General features: G+C 39.3%; 1 protein-coding gene across 6 annotated transcripts in view; it reads left to right on the forward strand.

The window, feature by feature from the left end:
• The window catches only part of sky (GTPase-activating protein skywalker), a 183062-nt gene extending 162597 nt beyond the window's left edge, over nucleotides 1–20465 (forward strand). For 4 of the 6 annotated variants that reach the window (XM_065225032.1, XM_065225030.1, XM_065225029.1 and 1 more), the window contains exons 8-12: nucleotides 8625–8711; nucleotides 8981–9139; nucleotides 9211–9431; nucleotides 18588–18721; nucleotides 19323–20465. In XM_065225032.1, the coding sequence (XP_065081104.1) occupies nucleotides 8625–8711; nucleotides 8981–9139; nucleotides 9211–9431; nucleotides 18588–18721; nucleotides 19323–19333 (612 nt within the window). In that variant the 3' untranslated portion in view covers nucleotides 19334–20465. Of the gene's footprint in view, nucleotides 1–251; nucleotides 288–8624; nucleotides 8712–8980; nucleotides 9140–9210; nucleotides 9432–18587; nucleotides 18722–19322 lie in introns of all 6 variants that reach the window. The other 2 variants (XM_065225033.1, XM_065225034.1) reach the window with 2 other exon arrangements.
• The last annotated feature ends 215 nt before the right edge of the window (nucleotides 20466–20680 follow it).

Raw genomic sequence — 20680 nt, forward strand, 5'->3', positions numbered from 1 at the left:
TTTATTAGAAAAGTTTTCTCGTCCTGGCTGCCCCCGTCGTTCTTCATCATATCCATCCTTCCATGGCTGGGTTTAAGTCTGCTGGCGGGCGTCATCATAATTCCTTAGTTTTTTTTTTTATGAAACTCGTTTCTAAGAAATGTCTGTTCTCTTTTTTTCTTTCCCTCATATTGAAACTCGTTTACGTGCCTTTGCTTCCATCATATTTTTCCCTTTCTCGAAACACGAAATACCAAACGAAAACTGTCTAGAAGTTGAAGGAAGATCGGGATTCCTGTCGGGCGATGGTATGGGTGCAATTTTTGTACTAACCTAGCGTTTTGTATTGTTTTCTTTTTCGGTGTAATTATATTACTAATCTCCAGTGCTGTGCGCCGGATTGTTGTTAGTATTTCCGTATTCATCATCCCCTTTATCCTTCATCTGATTGGTAAAAATTTAATTGCTGGCGAAAGTATCGAGGTTAAAAGTGAAGTTCATAGCAGATTTGATCAGATTTAGTTTAAAACAAAAATCAAAATGCACGCCTTAATGTAGCCTAACCACATCGAAAAATAATGTTCATACACAGCAAAAAAATAATTTTGATATCACGTCAAAGTGGATGCACTACAATCATGTCGTTAATATGGTGTAATATTACTTGCTAAAAAGGACAAAATTATTATTAATACAATGCATGAACTGACATTACGCTGCTTTTACTGCATTTGTTTATTTATGTGGTCATAAAAATTACATAAAATTTTCGACATGATTGTGGTGCATCCACTTTGATGTGATATCAAAATTATTTTTTTGCTGTGTATAGTTTCCTTTGGAAACGCAAATAACTGTTTTTCCTCAAAATTACATTTATCAGAGTTTACGTAACATTCATGGGACCACATGGATTGTGTTTGATTTGTCCTATACTTCACATCGGACACATAATTTTTATGTGAGATTTGGAGTGTGATCACATGACATGTAATTCAAGCACGGTGCCTTCCATTCATTTTGGCTAAAAAAAAAATGAAATTATGGAATAATAAGATATTATGATGATATTTAGTATGTGTAAGTAACAAGAAAAGATTGTAAAGTTTGTGTTTGACACATCAAACCTGCAAATTTAGCTTTGACAGAGTCACAATCAGGCTTGCCTAAACTCCTCGAACTCAGATTATGCCGTAGAGATGCTCATTCATCGTGAGCTAGTTCATCCCTCACATATAAAGAGCCAAGGTGTCAAATCCAAAGCGCGCAAAAGAGCTCGAGCTCATATTGATGCTCAAGCTGGACTTCCACAAACACGCATCACGATGAGTGATGCGGGGTTCGTTCTTGAGTGAGGCGTGATTTACATCGGCTCTGCTTACCAAACAACATTTTGAACTTCGGGATGAACTCGGTGAAACTGTAAATATAGAGCTTCGTTATGCATTCGGAGAGAGCACGCACGGCCTTTGATTTATGCACGGTTTTTCCATTCAATATTATGATACACAACAATACTATACTAATACTATAGGATCATTCCCAGAGAACGTAACGTTTTGAGAGATTGATGTTTTTTTTAACTCGCGGACCACTCAGTCACAAAAATCTTTGATCATTTTTTCCGCTAAGTGCTTTATGAGTGCATAAACGAAATTATATTTCTGACCTAGAATGTACGAGGCAAAAACTAGTAAAAGCACTAATTACTCCGTTTATGGATTATCCCTTGGTGCTGTCTTCGTATTCTCCTGTTGCCTTTTAACATGTTCATTCAATCAATTCGCTACACGGAGATGAAAAACTACCCAAAATTAAGAACTTTTCCCTCAATTCCGGGGTTCAACCCAATAACCCAAATTTGAGTAAATCGCATATAGTAGTTTCCATTTAACACCAGCAAAAAAAATTACCTACTCTTAAGTATATTCTACCCAAAATTAAGTTTAATTCACGTAAATTTGAGAATATGCATTTTACTCAAAAGTAGCTTATTGGGCTGAACTATATCGTTGGGTCGAATCTCTTGTTCCTTTTTTGACAACAATAACGAGTGCAAGTGAGAGGCTGAAGTCAATATTAAGTAAAAAGAACTCAAATTTTGGGTAGTATTTTTTCTCCGTGTACCCTCGTTGCACACACGGTAGCTCGGAAATCTTTCTGGACCAACAATTGAAATAGGCAGAACAACCAAACGTAAGAAATGGCTTAAACACAAACTTCTTGAGAATCAAAACACTACCACGTAAACTAAAATTTCCATTTGATAAAGGAAGTTTACTCTTTCAAATGATGGCGTTAGATTGTTTGGATGTGCTTTGATTTTCGAAGAATTTATGTTTAAAGCCATTGTTTACATTTTGTTGTTCCACCTATTTCAATTGTTGGTCTAGCGTTGTTTAAATCAGGTGGAGTCTGCATCGATTTATTCATAACCTTCAGTTGGTTGCAAGATGTCGCAGAAACGCATTCGGAAAAAGTTGCCCCAGCTATGCTCAACTTAACAGAAAACGGCCCGAAAATGACACAACCGGCGGAACCCAACTGTATCAACTTCACCCCGACGGGTCCCCGCATATATAAATACGAAAAAATGCAAAATACACATTTTCAAGTCGGGTAGATGAATCGAAAATACTCAAGTTGACAGCCCCTCGCCGAAAATAAGCAGGGATTCAGATGCCCTGCCCGAAGATCTTTTTTATTTTCATTTCTTTGCAATCCGTTTTATTTTGCTTGACCCTGCACTCAAACACTAAAATAATTTCAAAATATGTTTATTTTGTTCGCATAGCTGTCAAACCAAACAAAAACCAATACATTTATTTTCAACACGAATATATAGAATAGAATATAGACAGTTACCCTATGAATCCATTTCCCACTTTTGCGTGACGGAATGTATGCATACGTTCCATAATGTTTTTTTTTCATTTCTTGGTTGTGCACTTCTTTCTCGAATACAATACAAAATCACTCATTCATGCGCTCTGGGAGAAGCCATCAAGAGCCATGCTCTCTACGAATACATCACGAAGCTCCAAGTTTACTGCTTTGCGCGAGCGCATCACGAAGTTAAAATTTCTGCTCGGCAGGCAGAGTCGATGTACACCCGAGAACGAGCTCCGCATCCTTCACAAAGATGCGGGTTGGCAAGAGCCCAGCTTGAGCTTCAAGTATAGCTCCGTGAGAGCAAAATATTTCATCATCAAAATATGCTGGAGCTCAGCTTATTGATGACTCTTGATGGAGCTTTTGGCAAGCCTGGTCACAATGAGCGTTTTTCTGATCGCCTCTTCGCGAAGAGTGGGTGAGATAAATTACAAAATCGCTTATTGCGGCTCTCAAATTTCACAATCTTTTCTTGTTGCTTACACAATCAAAATATTTTCATAATACCTTATTATTCCATAATTTCTTAAAACATTGTTTAGCCAAATTGATTGGAAGGTACCCTGAATTCAAGAATGAATATTCAAATAGCTTTTGTAAACAAAGATTCAATCGTCAATTTGTCGAAAGTCTCAACTCGTCCACGCAAACGAACACCAAAATTCCCCTATCTGATGGTGCTATTAGCTTGCGTGGGTGAGCTAAGAGCTTCCACACATTGACGTTCGAATCTTTGTTTACAAAAGCAGATACGGCTATTTGAAAATTTACTCTTGAATGTTTCATTAATAAAAATATGTTTATTTTTATGAATGCAGACTGCGCTGGTCCTCGATAATAATACGTATCGTGGCGGTGCCATAAAAGTTTGTAAAAGTTGCGCTGTTCCTATCTCAATCATTTTCGAATATTCATCATCAATATTTTGGATTTCTTTTTTCCACTGCAAACACTGCTTTCCATGTTCTCGGCAGGGATGCCAGGTGTATTAACAAAAAATCTTCAACGAGATCGACGAAATTTGTTCACATGTCTACACCGCTACTTATAAAATTTTCCGGCGAGGGAAGGTGTTCAATATTTCGGATTTATGAAATGACTTTACAGAAGTTCCAAGACCTTATTGGAAGGCAAGGACAATTTGTAGAAGTTAAGAGAACGTCTTTTCATATCAGAGCATTTCGTACACGGATATAAATCCCCATATACCTTTTGGCAAATTTCTATAACTGATTATTCGTAAAATGTATAAGTCAACTAATAAGCAGGTGCCTTGAAAAAAAGTTAATGAAGATCTTGTGTCAAATGAAATGTATAAATAGTCGCACAAATCTAATCGAATTTTGTGTCATGACAGAGCGTGACAGTGTGGCGATCATCGTTATTACTAGCTCATTTAATTATATTAAAGTTACTTGTACCGAGAAAATCTTAATAATATATTCACTCTACTGATTACATACGGTCGTTTGCTTAAATTCATCTAAATCAATTAGGAATGTTGATGTCAAAACCGCATCAGAATTATTCTCATGAGTGCTTGATCATATTTTTTTTTATTATAGTCACTTTAACGCTCTTGGGTCATTCGTGACTTGTCCGAGGGTGAGATTTGAACTCGTGACTTTGGCGTGAGAGGTATGGATGCTAACCACTACGCCGAGGTCACCCCCATTGCTTGATCATTAAAAATGACAAGAAAGCTAATGATCGGTAGTTTCGTCTCGTGATAGTAAGAGGACCTGTTTTCTCATCGTCACATGACCGTGATATTTACCAGCTCTGGTGAGGAGGCATTAGCAATTCTGGGAACTTTGTTGAGCTGCAGAGAACTTAGTAGAAATTCAGGGAGCTTTGTCTGGAAAACTTCGTAGAAATGGGAAACTTGTACAATACTCGGAAGCTTCACTGAAAACGAAACTAACTCAAAGAGTGAGTCACTTTTACTCATGCGTATGGAGAACAATCTAAAAGCGTAAATCACTTATCGCATGAGTAACCTACGCTATTCGAAATTTCTCCATAAAGTAAATAAGTTAAATGACGGCTTCGGCAATACCTTAACCTATTATCGTTAGGAGTTAAACAATGTCCTAGAGAGCTCAATTTTGGCATGTAGATACAATGTGTTTCAGAGAATCTATTAGCTAAATTTGAGTGCTCTGGAACTTTGTTTACCCCCTTGTAGATAATAGGTTAAGGTGTTGCCGAAGCCGGCATTTCCCCTAATAATTAGTAAAAGTAACTCAATTTCTGAATAAGATTCGTTTTTCAGTGTACGTTATGTTAAGAGAACATTGTTTAATTTCAAGCAACTTTATTAAAGGGGGACACTTCGTTCAAGTTTAATGGACTTGCAATAGCTCAGTGGATTCTGTAGAAGTTCGGGAACCGTTGTCAGGGAAATACGCAGAAAATCAATTTAAGTCTCAAAAATCCAAGAATCTTCGTAAAAGTGCTGAAATACTAGCATATAAGGTACACATTTTAGAAACTAAGCAAATTACGTAGCAATTCGAGAAACTTCGTAAAATTTCAAAAAAAGTGCAAGGAAATTTGTAAAAGTTTGGGGAACTTCGTAGAAGTTCGGCCATCTATACAGAAATTCAGCGAACTTCGTAAACGTTCAGGGAATTTCATAGAAGCTCAGGAAATATCGAAGAAGTTCTGCAAACTTTTTAGAACTTCAGTGATTTACTAAGTCTCGCATTTATGTTCAGGAACATTTGTAAAAAAGGTTCATGATCTTCCCGGAAGTTTGTAAAAGTTCATGGATGTCCTGGTTTCTTGGTCGAATTTAAAGAGCTCAAAAAAATACTATGAAAGTTAGAAAAAGTTCAGGGAACAGAAGTTGAATTTTTTTTTTCAAGAAGTAAAGGCTAAGGAATCTTTTTAGATATTCAGGAAACATTGTAAAAGTTATACAAAATTGGTACAATTTACTGAACTTGGAAGATTTTCAGTTGTATTGCGCATAAGCTATGGAAAAATCTTAGTAGTTTCGGAAACTTTGTAGAAGTTGATGGAACTTCCAAATAGTTCCCAAAAGTTCAGGGAACTTCATACATGCTCAGGAAACTTCAGAAGAGCTCAATAGATTAAAAAGAAGTTCAGGGAGATTCGTTTGAGTTGATGGATTTAAGTTTAAGCTTAAGGAACTTTGTGGAAGAACAGGAAACTTCGTAGAATTCTAGATAATGTCGTTGATATTCACGGATTTTCAATAATAGATCAATAAAGTCCTCTGGATATTTTTGAGGACTTTGATCAAGTATTATTCTAAAGATCTTCTCAGGGTGTCCATCCTACTGGGAAATCTGGGAAAAATTTGGGAAAACCCAAATTGCAGCGAAAGAGAATATCTAGATAGAGCTGGAATTGGGGCGTAACAGCGTACTTCTATCGACGATTTCTAGTAACTCAAGAAGGAACGTCCACGCCAACCCACATAACCGTCGGCTAGGGGAAGTCTTCCTCTACCCGATGGTGTTGTTGATTTGCGAGCCTCAGCTTTCTAGAAATCATCGAAAGAAGCCATTGTTTACAAAAGCTGTTACGCCCTAATTCCAGCTCTATCTAGATATGTACATATTCCAAGTAACAATTTTGGTTTTATCATAGTCTTGTAAGCCATAATTTGCCCTTGAAGAATTCTTTAAATCTTTATAAAATTTGCAATGTTACTTGGAATCAATCAATTTTATATCATATAGGGAAGAGCGCTACTTCGTCGTAATCGCCCATTTCCGTTCTATCGAGCAGAAATCATCAATAATATCAATGGTTTCACCATGCACAAAACATTAATACGTTTGATCCGATCCGTTAGTTCATAAGCCACAATATGAAGCCAATTACAGCGTATTGTATGAATATTTACACTCATTGTTCTCAAAACAAAAGAAGCGCTCCTAGCGAATCCGTTTAGAGATGAACTAGCCTAAGGCTAAAAATCTCTTAAATAAAGAATTAAAAAAAAAAAAATCCTAGCGAATCCACTTTTTTTACCATCATCCGTAGGACGAAGAAAATCTAATGGCGTTTCAATGCGTTAGGACGGAATTAAAACTCGTAGGACGAATTTAGAATGAAGAAGCAGTGTTAGATTTGTAATAATATCTCAACATTGATTGACTCTTTATCAAATTCAACGGTACGTATGGAAAGGTTAATAAATTTAGAAGTTATCTTTGATGAAAACATTCCATGTTTTATACAAACCCTTTCAAAAAAGAGAGGTAAAGTGCGGGATGTGCTTAGTAGGACGGAAATTAGATCAAAAATCGAGAAATCGAACAAAATTTCGATTAACCTGTAGTATCTCCAGGACAATTCGGAGAATGCTAAATATTTTGGTAAAATATCTTTGTATCCCACAAAATGTTGTTTGGCTTATAGAAGCTCAAGATCTAAATTCCACGAAGATTTGAAGGACTTTTAGTACTGCGTTTCTCCTGCCATGCTTTTTCCGACAAACCAAAACAGGAGACTCTTTGATTTTATACGAATTCATGATTTCATGAGATTTTGGAGATCTATGAAAATATTATCTTATTTTTTTTTCTACAAAGTAGACATATTGTAGAGCAAATCTGCTGAAAAAAAATTATGATTATCTATAAACGGTTATTTTTAACGCCTTTTTTGTTTAAGGCAGGGGTGATGTTTGGATTTTGTTTTTTTTTTTAATAGCCGGGAAAACCGGGAAATGAAAAAAATGGACACCCTGTTTTCTACTATTCATAAATTTTAATGTTATCTCTCAGATATTCTTTCCAGAGGGCAGGTTGATCAGGAAATATTTCAAAGTTCCTCAGTTGATCGAAGATTTCAATTAAGTCCTCTGGATAGTTTTGCAGGTTAATCAAGCATTATTATGAAGATCTTCGGCTGTTCAAAAATGTTTGCCTCTGATTCATTTTTCAAAACTTCTGGTTGATCAAAATGGTGATCAGAAGATCGTCAAGTGTTCTCTGGATATTTTTCAAGACTTCAGGTTGATAAAATTCATTCTGAAGATCTTAAACAGGTATGCTCCAAAGACCTTTTTCCGATTCATTTTGGTTTCGAAGATCAAATGTCATGACTACCTACGTGAGATTCGTAAAATTTTGCAAAACTTTTGATCCCGTGCAATTAACGATCGAGATAAAACCCGATTCTATGAAAACAAGGCACAAACAACCTAGAAAACTGAATGGTCAAGACATAGATGTTGATAACGGTGGTTAGGTTAGGCTACATTTAAGTGAACTTTACGGGAATTATCAATCGAATATGAAAAATCATTTACTTCCAAGCGAAACCCGTCTTTCTTATGAGTTATCAAACGATGTTCTTTCGCAATGTGTAGTGAATTACAATTTCTTATCTTCAATAAATTCTTCCAAAAGGCACAATTACTCCCACTGTACTCCAATAAGGCCTCCATCAAACGCATCTAACCGTTTTCTCCTTTTCTCTCCCCTTCTAATTCACGCTGCTTTTCAATGGGAATACCATTACTAAACAATTAATTCCACGCACTACTCTTACATACTCACCATCCCCCAAATGGAAAAAAAAATCAACTAATGAATTCACTACGGTTTCGGAAAATCCACCATCGATAAAAAAATTCTTTGATCCAATTTTCGCGCCTCTTGTATGGAAATCGTTCCTCTTAATTCGATCACGCTCGCAAATCGATTTCCGCGAATCGCGCGCGTTAATTAATCGGATACGCAAATACTTCTGCCTGGCTGTGCCGGTAGGGTGCCCATTCTCCGGATGTCAGAGTTTTATCGATGGGAGTTTTCCCGACTCAATCAATAAAGAGTAAAGTTTGTGATCAGGATGACGTAAGTGTTACTAACTGGCTTCTATGTTGTCTAATTATGTTACGTTTGCTATACGGAGGTAGTGTGAATGTTATGTGTGTTTGTACTAAGAGTGATTGATATTTCGTCATTTTTGTGAAGGTGTGAAACATTGTAGCTTTCCATCATTGGCTTTTTTTTTTACTAACGCGATTGTCACAATGTGCATTCTGAATAGCGTGTCGTAAAATACCAACATTATTCGCTGACGGCTTTCGTTCTTCTTTCCCTTCCAACGACGATACCAACAGCTTTTTACGCTTTGGTCCTGGCTGCCAGTTAGAATAACAATGTACCAACCTGTACTGCTCTACACAACGGAGGAGCACGGTTGCTCACTGACGACATTCTACGTACGAGTCGAACAGCACGAACCCACATTGCTGATGATCAAAACCTGCAATAATGAGGTAATTTTTTTTCGAAGTCGAAATTAATCCTATTTACAACTACTAAATGAACCTTTCCTCAATCTCCTTAGGTGTTTGGTGCCTACTGTTCGTCACGGTGGTACGAGCGTAACGTGAGGAACGACCGCGGCCAGCGGCAAGCGTACTTTGGTACCGGCGAAACGTTCCTGTTCTCTCTCTATCCGGAGCGCGCAAAGTATCCCTGGGTCGGCATCGAGGGTGACAAGGGCCTGGGCCACGCGTCAGAACTGTTTATGGCCGCCGATTCCAAGATGATCACGATCGGGGGAGGGTAAGTACCTTTGGAATTATTTAGAATTTTCCATTAGAATCTACCACTCTAAGAATGGGACACATATGGGTCATTTCATCTCAAGTGACCTAGCCAGTTCCCAATGATGTTAACCTTATCAACTATAGTAAAAGAAATACCTACATTCAAGCATGGTCATGACATAAGAAATGTTAAAAAACATATATCTTATAGGTAGTCAGTTACTCCTGCCGGCGAAAACAGAAGAAATCTTTCGACGAAACGCATTACGGGAGAGATTAAGGTCTACTCTCTGCAGTACGAAAATCGCACCGTATGCTCTATAATTTGTGCAACGTTGAGGCAGTCCTTAGCATAAGGTTATTACGAAGCGGTCGGGGTTGAACATTCAGGTCAATTTGCCTCAGGATAGCCTCGCAATCTGTCCTTCCTTGCAGGATATCGGCCACAGTTAGGGCTCTGCTTGTGCCTCTTCTAGTCCGGAGAAGTTCAAGGTCGATAATCAAGGGTAATCGAAACGGATCATTCCAAGGCAAACTACGTAGCGCGAAACGAAGAGAGCGACGTTGAATAGATTCAATTCTCTCGGCACCGTTGTTGTAGTTTGGGTTCCAAACCGCTGAGCAATACCCAAGCGTTGATCGAACAAGCGAATAATAGAGAGATTTTAGACAGTAGATATCGGTGAAGTTTTTAGCTATCCTAAGAATGAACCCTAAAGTTCTTGACGCCTTATCGTCAACATATGCAATGTGTTGCTTGAATGATATATAGCTGCGAATCCAAGCTCACACCCAAGTCTTTCACCTGGTTCACGCGTTCGATTGTCGAGCCAAGCAGATCATAGCTAAATATTATCAGTTGTTGTTTGTAATAGCGGAGCATTTGGCTGGGTTCACTACCATTCTGTTTAAACTTCACCAACTAGCGAATACATTCAGCTGACGTTGAAGAAAGTGACAGTCAGCAATGGAGCAGATTCGTTGGAATATTTTGAGGTCATCTGCATATGATAACCGAGGAGCTTCGATGACCAGCTGCACGTTGTTGAAGTACAGTATAAAAATCAACGGTCCCAGCCGACTTCCCTGAGGAATAACTGATGTGGTGAAGAAGCTAGCTGATCTGCAATCTTCTATGGCAACCTTTAGTTGGCGACCGGTAAGATACGATCGAAATCAACTCAGAAGATTACCGCGTACACCGAGCCTGTCGAGTTTAGTAATCGCAATAGCATAGTTCAACTTGTCGAATGCTGCGGATGGGTCTGAATAAATAACGCCCGTTTGAACCCGATCCGACATGCTTTCGGTTATATACGATGTAAAACACAGCAGATTGGTGGTTGTAGAGCGGCCGACAGTAAAGCTATGTTAATAAGCACTCAAATAATGCTTGAATTGGGACAGCAACGCTTCCATAATCACTAGCTCGAATAGCTTCGAAACGGCACTTAACGATGTAATTCCTCGATAGTGATCCACAGCTCGTTTCCTTCCCTTTTTGTGGACGGGAAACATGTGCGCCAATTTCCAGCAGGATGGAAATATGCCACTGGAGAGAGACATGCGGGACAGACGATGAAGCAGAATTAACAAGATAGCAATATTTCGCTTCAAAAATGCAAATGAAACTCCATCAGCTCCAGGATTGAAGGATGACTTAAGCAGAGTTGCGGCCTTGGACAACATCTCAGCATCAATTGCACCCAGCGTTTGATCATTTACTGGAACGTTCCTGGCAGCCATCATAATATGGTCGTAAGTTAGTATCTCATTAGTGAATACACTGGCAAACTTGTCGAAAAAAAGGCGCCGTATATCCTGAACGGTGGTAGCAACTTCTCCGTTAAATTCAATAGACGATGGGAGGCCGGACTCCTTGCGTTGCTCGTTCACGTAGTTCCAAAAGGATTTCGGGTGTAGCTTAAGTTTGCACTGGATGCCTCATTGGAAACTTGAAAAGCATTCACGACTGACTCGCTGGTACATGTGATTCAGCCTCAAATAATGTAGTTTCAGTTTCAAAGGAAGCGTGCGATACTTCGTAAATCTTCAACCTACGTAGCTCTATCGTCTGCCAGGGAGGAGGGTGAGAAACTTTGTGATGAGTTCTTTTCGGGACGTGTCTGTCAATGACATATGCCAAGCCATATGAAAAGGTTTGCGCTGCAGCCTCAACGTCATCTAGATCAAGGATGTTCTCCCACACCATGCTAGACAATACATCTATGATGCTACGGTGGTCATCTTTACGGAAGTCATAAGAAACCGCAGTAGGATAATCGTCGGAATCACGCACGAGTTTGTCCTCAACAGTGACAATCAGAAGAACTAGCTTAGTTAGTGCACAAGGAGCCTATGAAATTAATGGAGCCCTGTCCTGAGTGCTCACGAAGCAGAGGTTCGAACTACGATCATTTTCGTTAACTACATGGTTAATTTGAGAAAGCGTTGCTGCGCTTTAGTTGTCGAGAAGGCTAATAGCTCCTGCGTGAAATGGAGAACTATCAGGATCTGGATACAGGAATCCGCTATGAGATGGACTCCACGAAACGCCAGGCAGATTGAAGTCACCCAAAATGAATATCCCATCAACTGGAGTGGCACTTTCGATAACTGTGAAAACTGACCAACAGTGAGTATCGATGAGTTCAATGTCCCGGACTCGATCAGGGGGAATGTACAGAGCGCATAAAAATAGTGTACGATCTCCCAGGCTGTGCAAACCTGCTCCACATAGTTCCATGAACCGTTCTCGATGGCCTTTGCCTCCAACCCGCCACGGACAGCTACAAGGACACCTCCACCAGTAGATTTACGGCTTTTGTTATGATTCCGATCGCAACGAAAGACCTAGTAGTCAGGACCGAAGACATGACTGGAAAGCGTTCGAGAATCGGGCCACGTTCCGCACAGGACAATTACATCCTAGCAACGATACGATACAGCTAGCCGGTACTCTTCCACATCAGAATGTTTTGGTAGAAGATCACGACGTCCTGCTTGCGGCAAGGAATCGAACGACTGTTCTCCCTGAAAGTCACAGATACATCAGGCAATAACTGACCATCATCAAGTGTGATTGAATACTCGCCATAGTAAGTGGACCGCCTCTCCACATCCGACAGCAGGGCCGGAACGACTATGATGAACGAAGGCTGCTGATGGCAGGACTGAGACGAAGGGATGGGGGGCTTCTATGGGACTTTCTACGGCACGTTCGGGTTCCCAGGATTGGGAGTTCCAGAAGCATCATCACAATGACTAACATAGTCCGAATTGCTGAAAATTTGATCGGCATTAGGCGGTAAATAGTCAATATATTGATTGCACTGGCTGTAGAAACAAGGTGGAAGACTCCTGATTCATATCCAGCCACAGGTGCAGCACGACTATGATGAGCGCTGGCAGGAATCGGCACGACTGTGCTGGAGGAACCAGGAGCTTCCAAAGAGCGGTCTATATTGTGCGTCCCGGTGTTGAATTAGGATTGTTCGAACAGTAAGGCGGATGTTGTGAATGAGCAGTATCAGAAGTGCTTCTCAACTGGAAACAGCCGGTAGACGCTTGATGCGTTGCACTGGAACACGGAAGCTGATCAGGAAAATTACTGTAACTAAAGTATGCATACTTGCCTGAAGACGATGGTTGGGAGACCCCACCACTGAACTCGACCGCAGGTCCAGAACGACGCTGATGGCAGGAAATAGAACGACTTTGATGGCGGAAACTGCTAATGTGACTGGATCGAGTGGTTCGAGGTCTCCCATAATGCGACAGGCAGTGCGTTCTGTTTACAGTGTTTCAATTCACATCGCGGCATCCAATTCTGAATCAGCATACTGGGTCTAGTCCGGAAGGTCCCGGAACAGGATAGATCGTGATGGTAGGCGTGTTCAAACGAGGCATCCACATGTTTTTTGAACCGTCTTCAAATTCATGGAACATAATTCCTTTCGGCCATGTATCCGATGTAAGAGCTACTTTGTGGGGGGGGGGGGTCACCGACAAACCGACATGAATGACCATTAGACTGATGCTAATTTTGACATTTTTGCTCCACAGTGCTCAAACGGTTTCAAACCGGGTCCTGATTAGTCTCCCAACATTTGAACTCCTTTGAAAAGAAACTGACTTTGCACAAACCATTTGAAGTTTATATGGAAATTACTATGGGAAATCCAAACTTTTTGTTCATTATCTTCTTACCTTTTTCCATATTGCACTGTTCAAACATTCAAAAGCTATACCCTTATGGATAATTTTCTCAGCTTCAACTTAGCATAATATAGTTGTTGAGTTAAACGTCAAATAAAATAGTTATTAATTGTTTAAGAGATTGATAATCTTATGGCATGATCAAGCAGCTGTTTGTGAGCAACACTGTATTCTGCAGTGTGACATAGTAGCCATGATTTTTGTGCTCTATTCCAAGCGCCAGAAACACCAATGTTGCCTGCTGAACAGTTGAATGAGCATAATCATAAGACATCAGTGACTTGAATCATTAATAACTTTTGTTCCTTACATTTGATTGAAAAGTGGGTATGAACAAAGTTGTAGCTGAGAAAATTTTCTACAATCACTGCAATCATTTTCAAAAGCATGGTGATGTGGTGAATTGTTAGATAGATATGAACAAAAAAATAAGTTTTCCCATAGTAATTCCCATATAAACTTCAAATGGTTTGTGCCAAGTCAGTTTCTTATCGAATGAGTTCAAATTTTGGGAGGCTAGTCAGGACCCGATTTTAAACCGTATGAGCACTGTGGAGCAAAAATCTCAAAATTTGCATCAGTCTAATGACCATGGTGAAAACAATAAAATTTCTGACCAAAGCACACTACTGACATCCGGCTTCGTGTTTGCGGGAAATATTTAGGTAAGCCATGAACCCGCATGCAAAAGTTATGAATTGGTTCGTGTCTGATCTATTCTGGACAAATTATTTTTATCTGCACATTTAAATCGGCTGTTTACGATTTTCGGACATAGGGTACACGCTCCTATAGTTGCGGTACGTTAGAAGCGTTAGGTTCCTATAGTTGGGTATTGAGTCTCCATGCACAAATATAGGAACCTACCGCTTCTAACGTACCGCAACTATAGGAGCGTTTCCCCTTAGTCAGAATTAAGTGTCATGTCGGTTTGTCGGTGGTTTGGGAACCAATCCGACTTTGTACGAGATGAAATTGACAACCTTTAACCAGCTTCTCGATTGATTCCGATTTCACGCTAGGATGTATACGAGAAAGGTACAGCCAAAACAGTTCGCTGGGTTCAGGAACAGTAAGGACCTCGGTAAAGACATTGTCATCCGTTACTTTAGTGCCACCAACAAGTGGTTTACTGGTGAGCGAGCCTTCGTCGTGGCGCCATTTTAATGGTGCTTGACGCATAAGATCGCCGGAACCCAAGTGTGTTGGAGTTGTCAATGCGATTCGTTTCGACAGCTGAGCGATCTGCTGTCCTTACTTAGCCATTTCCTTCCTAACCGAGCACATTTCATCAGCTTAGCGCACTCGTTGCACATCCAAAACAAGTTCGGGCTAGTGTGGACAATATTCAGAAAAGCCTTGTTCAACTTTGTGCCACCGCATTTCAGGTGAATCATCCTGTCGCAAAAAGCCATGCAGGAAACGAATTCTTCGTCACATTTAACTGGTTTAGCGCATTGGTCATAGGCGGAAGTCATGCTGACTCAGAAACAGTTTCAATTTAGAAACAGCGGTGGAGATGCTCTGATACGCAGAGCGTCTGACATCGACAATAACACAACATTAACACTACAAGATGTCCGATTAGATAACTTTTTCACAGTTTTCACAACAAGAAATATGCTCCAACCGGTACAATTTTGCAAGTCTACAGAACGGGAAAAACGAAGAATGATAGACCGTGTGATAAAAAATCATCAAATTTAACAGCGCAAAATCAAGACGATGTGAATAACAACAACAATTCTATTTCATATTGTAAAATCCATAGTCTTAAGCCAATCGGCCTACCCCTAGCCGCTGGAGACCACCCCCTTTTTTGCCGGTTTCTAATAAACACAAGTTTTCAATGTTATATTTATCTGAATAGAGCTGGAATTAGGGCCTAAGAGTTTTTGTAAACAATGACTTCTCTTGATGATTTCTAGAAATTCAAGGCTCGCCCACGCAAACCAACATCCTCATCGGGTAGGGAAAGACTTTCCCTATCCGATGGTTATGTTGATCTGCGTGGGCGTGCCTTGAATTCCTAGAAATCATCTATAGCTCTATCTAGATATCTGCAAGTAACTGGGTGGCCAGATTATTTTTTCATTATCGGTAGCTTCTCAAAACTTTTATCGGTAGTTATCGGTAGGCCGTCTTAAGAAGGCTTCGCGAAACATAAAACCTTTGCGAGCGAGAGAAGGATGAAAACAAATCACGCGCAATTTTGGACTTTTGGACCGAGCAATCAGTTCTTCAATCTCACACATTGGATAGTCTAATCTAGACTCGGTGTATAATGAGTCACGCCAAAAGTGAAGCCAAGTCTACCTATTGAACTGTCAAACCGGCTACCTATCGTGCAAAGTAAAAAAATATTACGATGCTATGAAAGGTCCACGAAAGGCATTACAATAAAATATAAAATATAATCGAAGAAATGATCATAAACACGCAATGAACATTAAATTGTCATGGGATACGTTTGGTAATGATCAGAATTTCTACTATTTTTTGTTAAGATAATTTGACAAAACTACTGATATAATGATTTACTGCAGCCGCTATTTTTTTTTCTCGCTTGAAAGTCATTTGAAGTTGATGTTGAAGTCCTCTGTTGCCAAGTGAAACGAAAGGGAATCTTTCGAAAACCGTGATGCGAGTTCAACTGTTTTTCTCTTGGCGTGACTCATTATTCACCGACTCTAGTCTAATCATAACAAGTAAGTGTTAGTACACACTTAAATTTTTTCGCCGAGATTCCAACAGCCGAGTAATTCTGCAATTTATTTTGCTGAGATTCAGTCAAACAATTGCCGAGACTCAGCTAACAAATCTCGCGCAACACGAGAAAATGACCTATCATTGTTGATCGATTCTCTTCATCGATTTTCTCTTTCGCGAATAACCCGACTGCAACTGAATTTTCCATTGAGTGTGTTATTACAGGTGCAAGCTAACATCATCTTCTGTCGCACTGTGCTGCGAGTTAAGCAAGAAATTCGTTTATGTAGCCGTGGTAAACCAAAGAGAAAGTCGATGAAGAGAATCAATCAACAATCATAGGCCCCTTTCAAATGTTACGCGAGAAATAACATTTTGCTGAGATATCAGTTAACAAACAGTGATATTTTGCAGAGATGTCAGCAAAAGTGAATGCCGAAGTAATCGGCTGTTGGAGATTTTATCGAGCTAGATTAGGTGTGTATGACTAACGGAATAGGGGACCAAAAAAGGGAGAAACAGAAAATAGCATCTCCGCTAGAAGACAGGCAGAGAAAGTCGATTAAACGTAAAAAAAACTCATCAGTTTGGGTTAAAGTTGCAAAATGCATCGTGTTCGATCAAATTGGGTTGTTTAGGGGTATTGAGGTAAATACATATTCGTTATCTGCATTAAAAATGGAACCAAAATCCAAAATTTCGTCAATTTTGGTACACTAGAACTATTTTAAATAAGTACGATTACATTAACGAAAATCACCATCTTAGCGCACCTTGGTGGGACTTTGTATGGGAGCGAGCTGTCAGCGGATAGATTTAGTGCCAACGATCAAACATTTAAATCTTGATTTAAGAATCGAGATGAATGTCTACGGGATTTATAGAAATATTGTTGTGCTCAGAAAACGAAGCTCTATCAGATGATGTATAAAAATTGGTATATTTTTCTAAGTTAAACAACCCAATTGACTGACTACACGGAAAACAAAACATAGATATTGAACATTTTTCAAGATTACATAAAATCTCTAATTCTTGGTAGGAAAAACACCGACAAATACGTAATTGAGTAATCATAAATATCAACGAAATAATTTGATATATTGATCCAATTGTCCCGCCCCTAGGGTTTACCATTCTTCAGAATTAAAGAGGCTCAATTTATAAAGAGGCGACCTGTCAAATGGATAAGATGTCACCTCTTTACCCAATTCAGTCTTTTTATTCAGAATGAATTAGTGATAGCTTTTGTATGTGTCTGGAAATCTAGACCAACAATTGAAATAGGCGGAACAACCAAACGTAAACAATGGCTTTAAACACAAAATTCTCAAGAATCAAAACACTCCCACACAAACTAACAATGCCATTCGATAAAGGAAGCTTGCTCTATCAGAAGACGGTGTTAAATTGCTTGGATGTGCTTTGATTCTCGAGGAATTTGCGTTTAAAGCCATTGTTAGTTCTCGCATAAGGCAATGCTTAAAATGTACATTGGTACTGCGGGTTTTGGAAATGAATAATCATAAAAATACGTGGGATAATATGATATTCTGGAGATTGAATAAACGCATAATTTCTTCATTATAGCCGCTTTAACGCTTTTAGGTTATTCGGGACTTGTCTTGCAAAAAAGATTTGAAGTTGTGACCGAGGAATTGATGTGAAATATGTACTACACCTGGCCAAACTCCTTTATATAAATAGTGTTTTCTTATTTTTTCTTTCGATATCCATTTATAAAATTCCTTGGTACCGGTATTTCACCGGTACTGAATCTCTCGGTATCGTAATACCGGTACTCGCAAAAAGGGTCCGGTACTGACAACCCTAAAGCTGGGGCGACCCCGGTGTAGTGGTTAACATCCATACCTCTCACGCCAAAGTCACGAGTTCAAATCTCACCCCCGGACAAGTCACGAATGACCCAAGAGTGTTAAAGCGACTATAATAAAAAAAAAAAAAAAAAAAAAAAACCCTAAAGCTAACCATACCAGTTGGTAGGGGAAACATTCCTCTACTTGGTGATGTTATTAGTTTGTATATCAAGATTGAGAAAATGGCCTTACAAGGTTTGTTTACAAAATGGAGTTGAGGCGTTTTCAATATTGTTGATCTTGATATGTGAGCGTTTATTCCCGAGATTTTTTACTTATAAAGCCCTTTTGAAATATTAATGAAGAATTCGTAGATTTCCTCTATTATAACCATATAAAAACACTTTTTTTTTCGTTTTTTTTTTCAGTCAAGGACAAGCAATCTGGATGGACGAAAACATTCGCTTCGGCAAGACGGACCGCTGCCAGACATTCAACAATCCGCCGCTCTGTGCCTCTGGCGATTTTGAAATACGAGTGCTCGAAGTGTACGGTTTTGTAGGTGCGTGAACATTATCATCATCATCATCAACAACAACAACAACCGCCCAATCTATTACAACCTGTTGTACAACAATCCTATCCGCCACCACTCACACCACCCTCAAGTCGACTCTACCAGGAGCAGAGAGGCTGTATGGGTTGTGTGTGTGTGCGTCTGTGTACAGCTATCTATCCTAACTTAGACAATGCACTCCGACAGAGAGCGGTGGATCCGCAACCTACGAGGCAAAACTTCCCATTTCTTTCCTATTGTTTAACCGTTTCGCTTTTGAATCATTACATTCGGTTCCACAAGCGTATGGGATGTGATTGTTTGGAGAAGCTCTTAGTCCAAAACCAACAACAACAACAACCACCTTGACCATTGACCATATTTTCCCAATTGTATTAATTTACCCTTATCATTACCACAATGCAAAAAAAAATCGTAAAAAATTGACGAGATTAAAATCAAAACATTTTGAACAAACTATAAGCAGTAGTAATTAGGATGAGAACAAGCTATGTAAAAGCTATAACGTTTAAAAAAAAATGGAAAATCCGAACTTTTTGAATAAACTATCTATTTTCTTTTCTTTTTTCTCTCTCTTTCTTTTAAGAGTGTGAATAACGATTGAGAGCTAGTAAGATGAGATGAGTTGCATAACTAGACGTATTAAGGCACTATTTTAAGGGATGTTTATTTTGTTTCGTTTTTTGAAATGAGATGAGAACAAGTTGCAGCGTATGTAAAGGTAACCAAAAAAAAAACACGCTTCAATTAAAAGCCGAATCCTTAAGTTAACTAATCCCAAGCTCGCGCGCGTGTGCGCCTTCGTGTTTCCTCCTCCCCTGGTAGAAATGATGGAACTTTTCATCACCACCACCGTAGGGAAATGTTTAATCATTTGTCGTGTGTTGTTGTTACATTCGATGTGCGTTTTTTCTCTCTCTCGGGAAATGTGTATAACAGTCATACAACGAACTCTTTAACACATCTTAATTCTTCTTTCGTTGCATCTTTCTATAACATTGTTATTCGTAACCGTTGCAGCAGTTGTTGATCGACGCAAATTTCCCCGTTCTCAAATTGTTTGCTTTTTGTTGTTCTCTGCACCTATACCTACCAACCTTAGAAGAGAGGGGTGGTAAAACATTCCAACGATCGCTATATCGATCAACCAGTAACAGGGGGCGGGACGGAAGCTTATAAAGAAAAATTGAACCACTGATTCTAGTCCATCGCGCGCTGTCCTCATCTTTTCCTTTGCCTTCTTATTTTTTTGCGACACAAGTATGTGTGTTTTGTAGAATAATCCGCGCTAAGCTTAGAACAACGAAATCAAATCAATGAACTTAGTTTTATGATCCGTGTTGATGTAGTTTTCGTGTTGTGTATAAACAAACATTTATGTAAGCATGTTTATGAACTGGTAAAGGGGTCCAGTTCGGTGTTAGGCATAGTTGGTGGAAACGGGAGAAGAACAGTGGAACTTTTTCCCGTAGGTGTAGAACTGGTTTAACAATGCATTACACGTAGAGCTGCACTCCTTGTACTCGTCCTTTAGATTGTAAAATAGAGTGATCGTGAAGTTTTGTGATCCCCCTTCCTATTGGTTGAGATGAATTATAACACACCCTTTGGCATAGAGTATGAATGTATTTGCCACATAATTATACTATTCCAGAAATGGTACAGGCATCGAATCAATTAATAACTGTAGAAGTGCATGTAGAACACTAAGGTCGCTGCCATAGTGAGAGCGAAGCAACCTGGTCTATACAAGGTGTGGAATTGAAGGCCTGAATGTATTGGTGCACTTCGTTTTTCATTCGGCTTTCATTCCGCTTCGCACGATTCGTTTCTTTCGTTCACTCAATCACCCTTGTAGTGACGTCATAGCGTTTGTTTCGATCGGCGCTTGCATAGGAAAATTAATGTGGATGATAGAATTTATGTATGTTACCAAAATTTACG

This window comes from Ochlerotatus camptorhynchus, unplaced genomic scaffold, assembly GCF_037179485.1.
Source record: "Ochlerotatus camptorhynchus isolate MF236.1 unplaced genomic scaffold, CSIRO-AGI_Acam_v1.1 ptg000220l, whole genome shotgun sequence".
In the NCBI taxonomy this organism is placed as follows: domain Eukaryota; kingdom Metazoa; phylum Arthropoda; class Insecta; order Diptera; family Culicidae; genus Ochlerotatus; species Ochlerotatus camptorhynchus.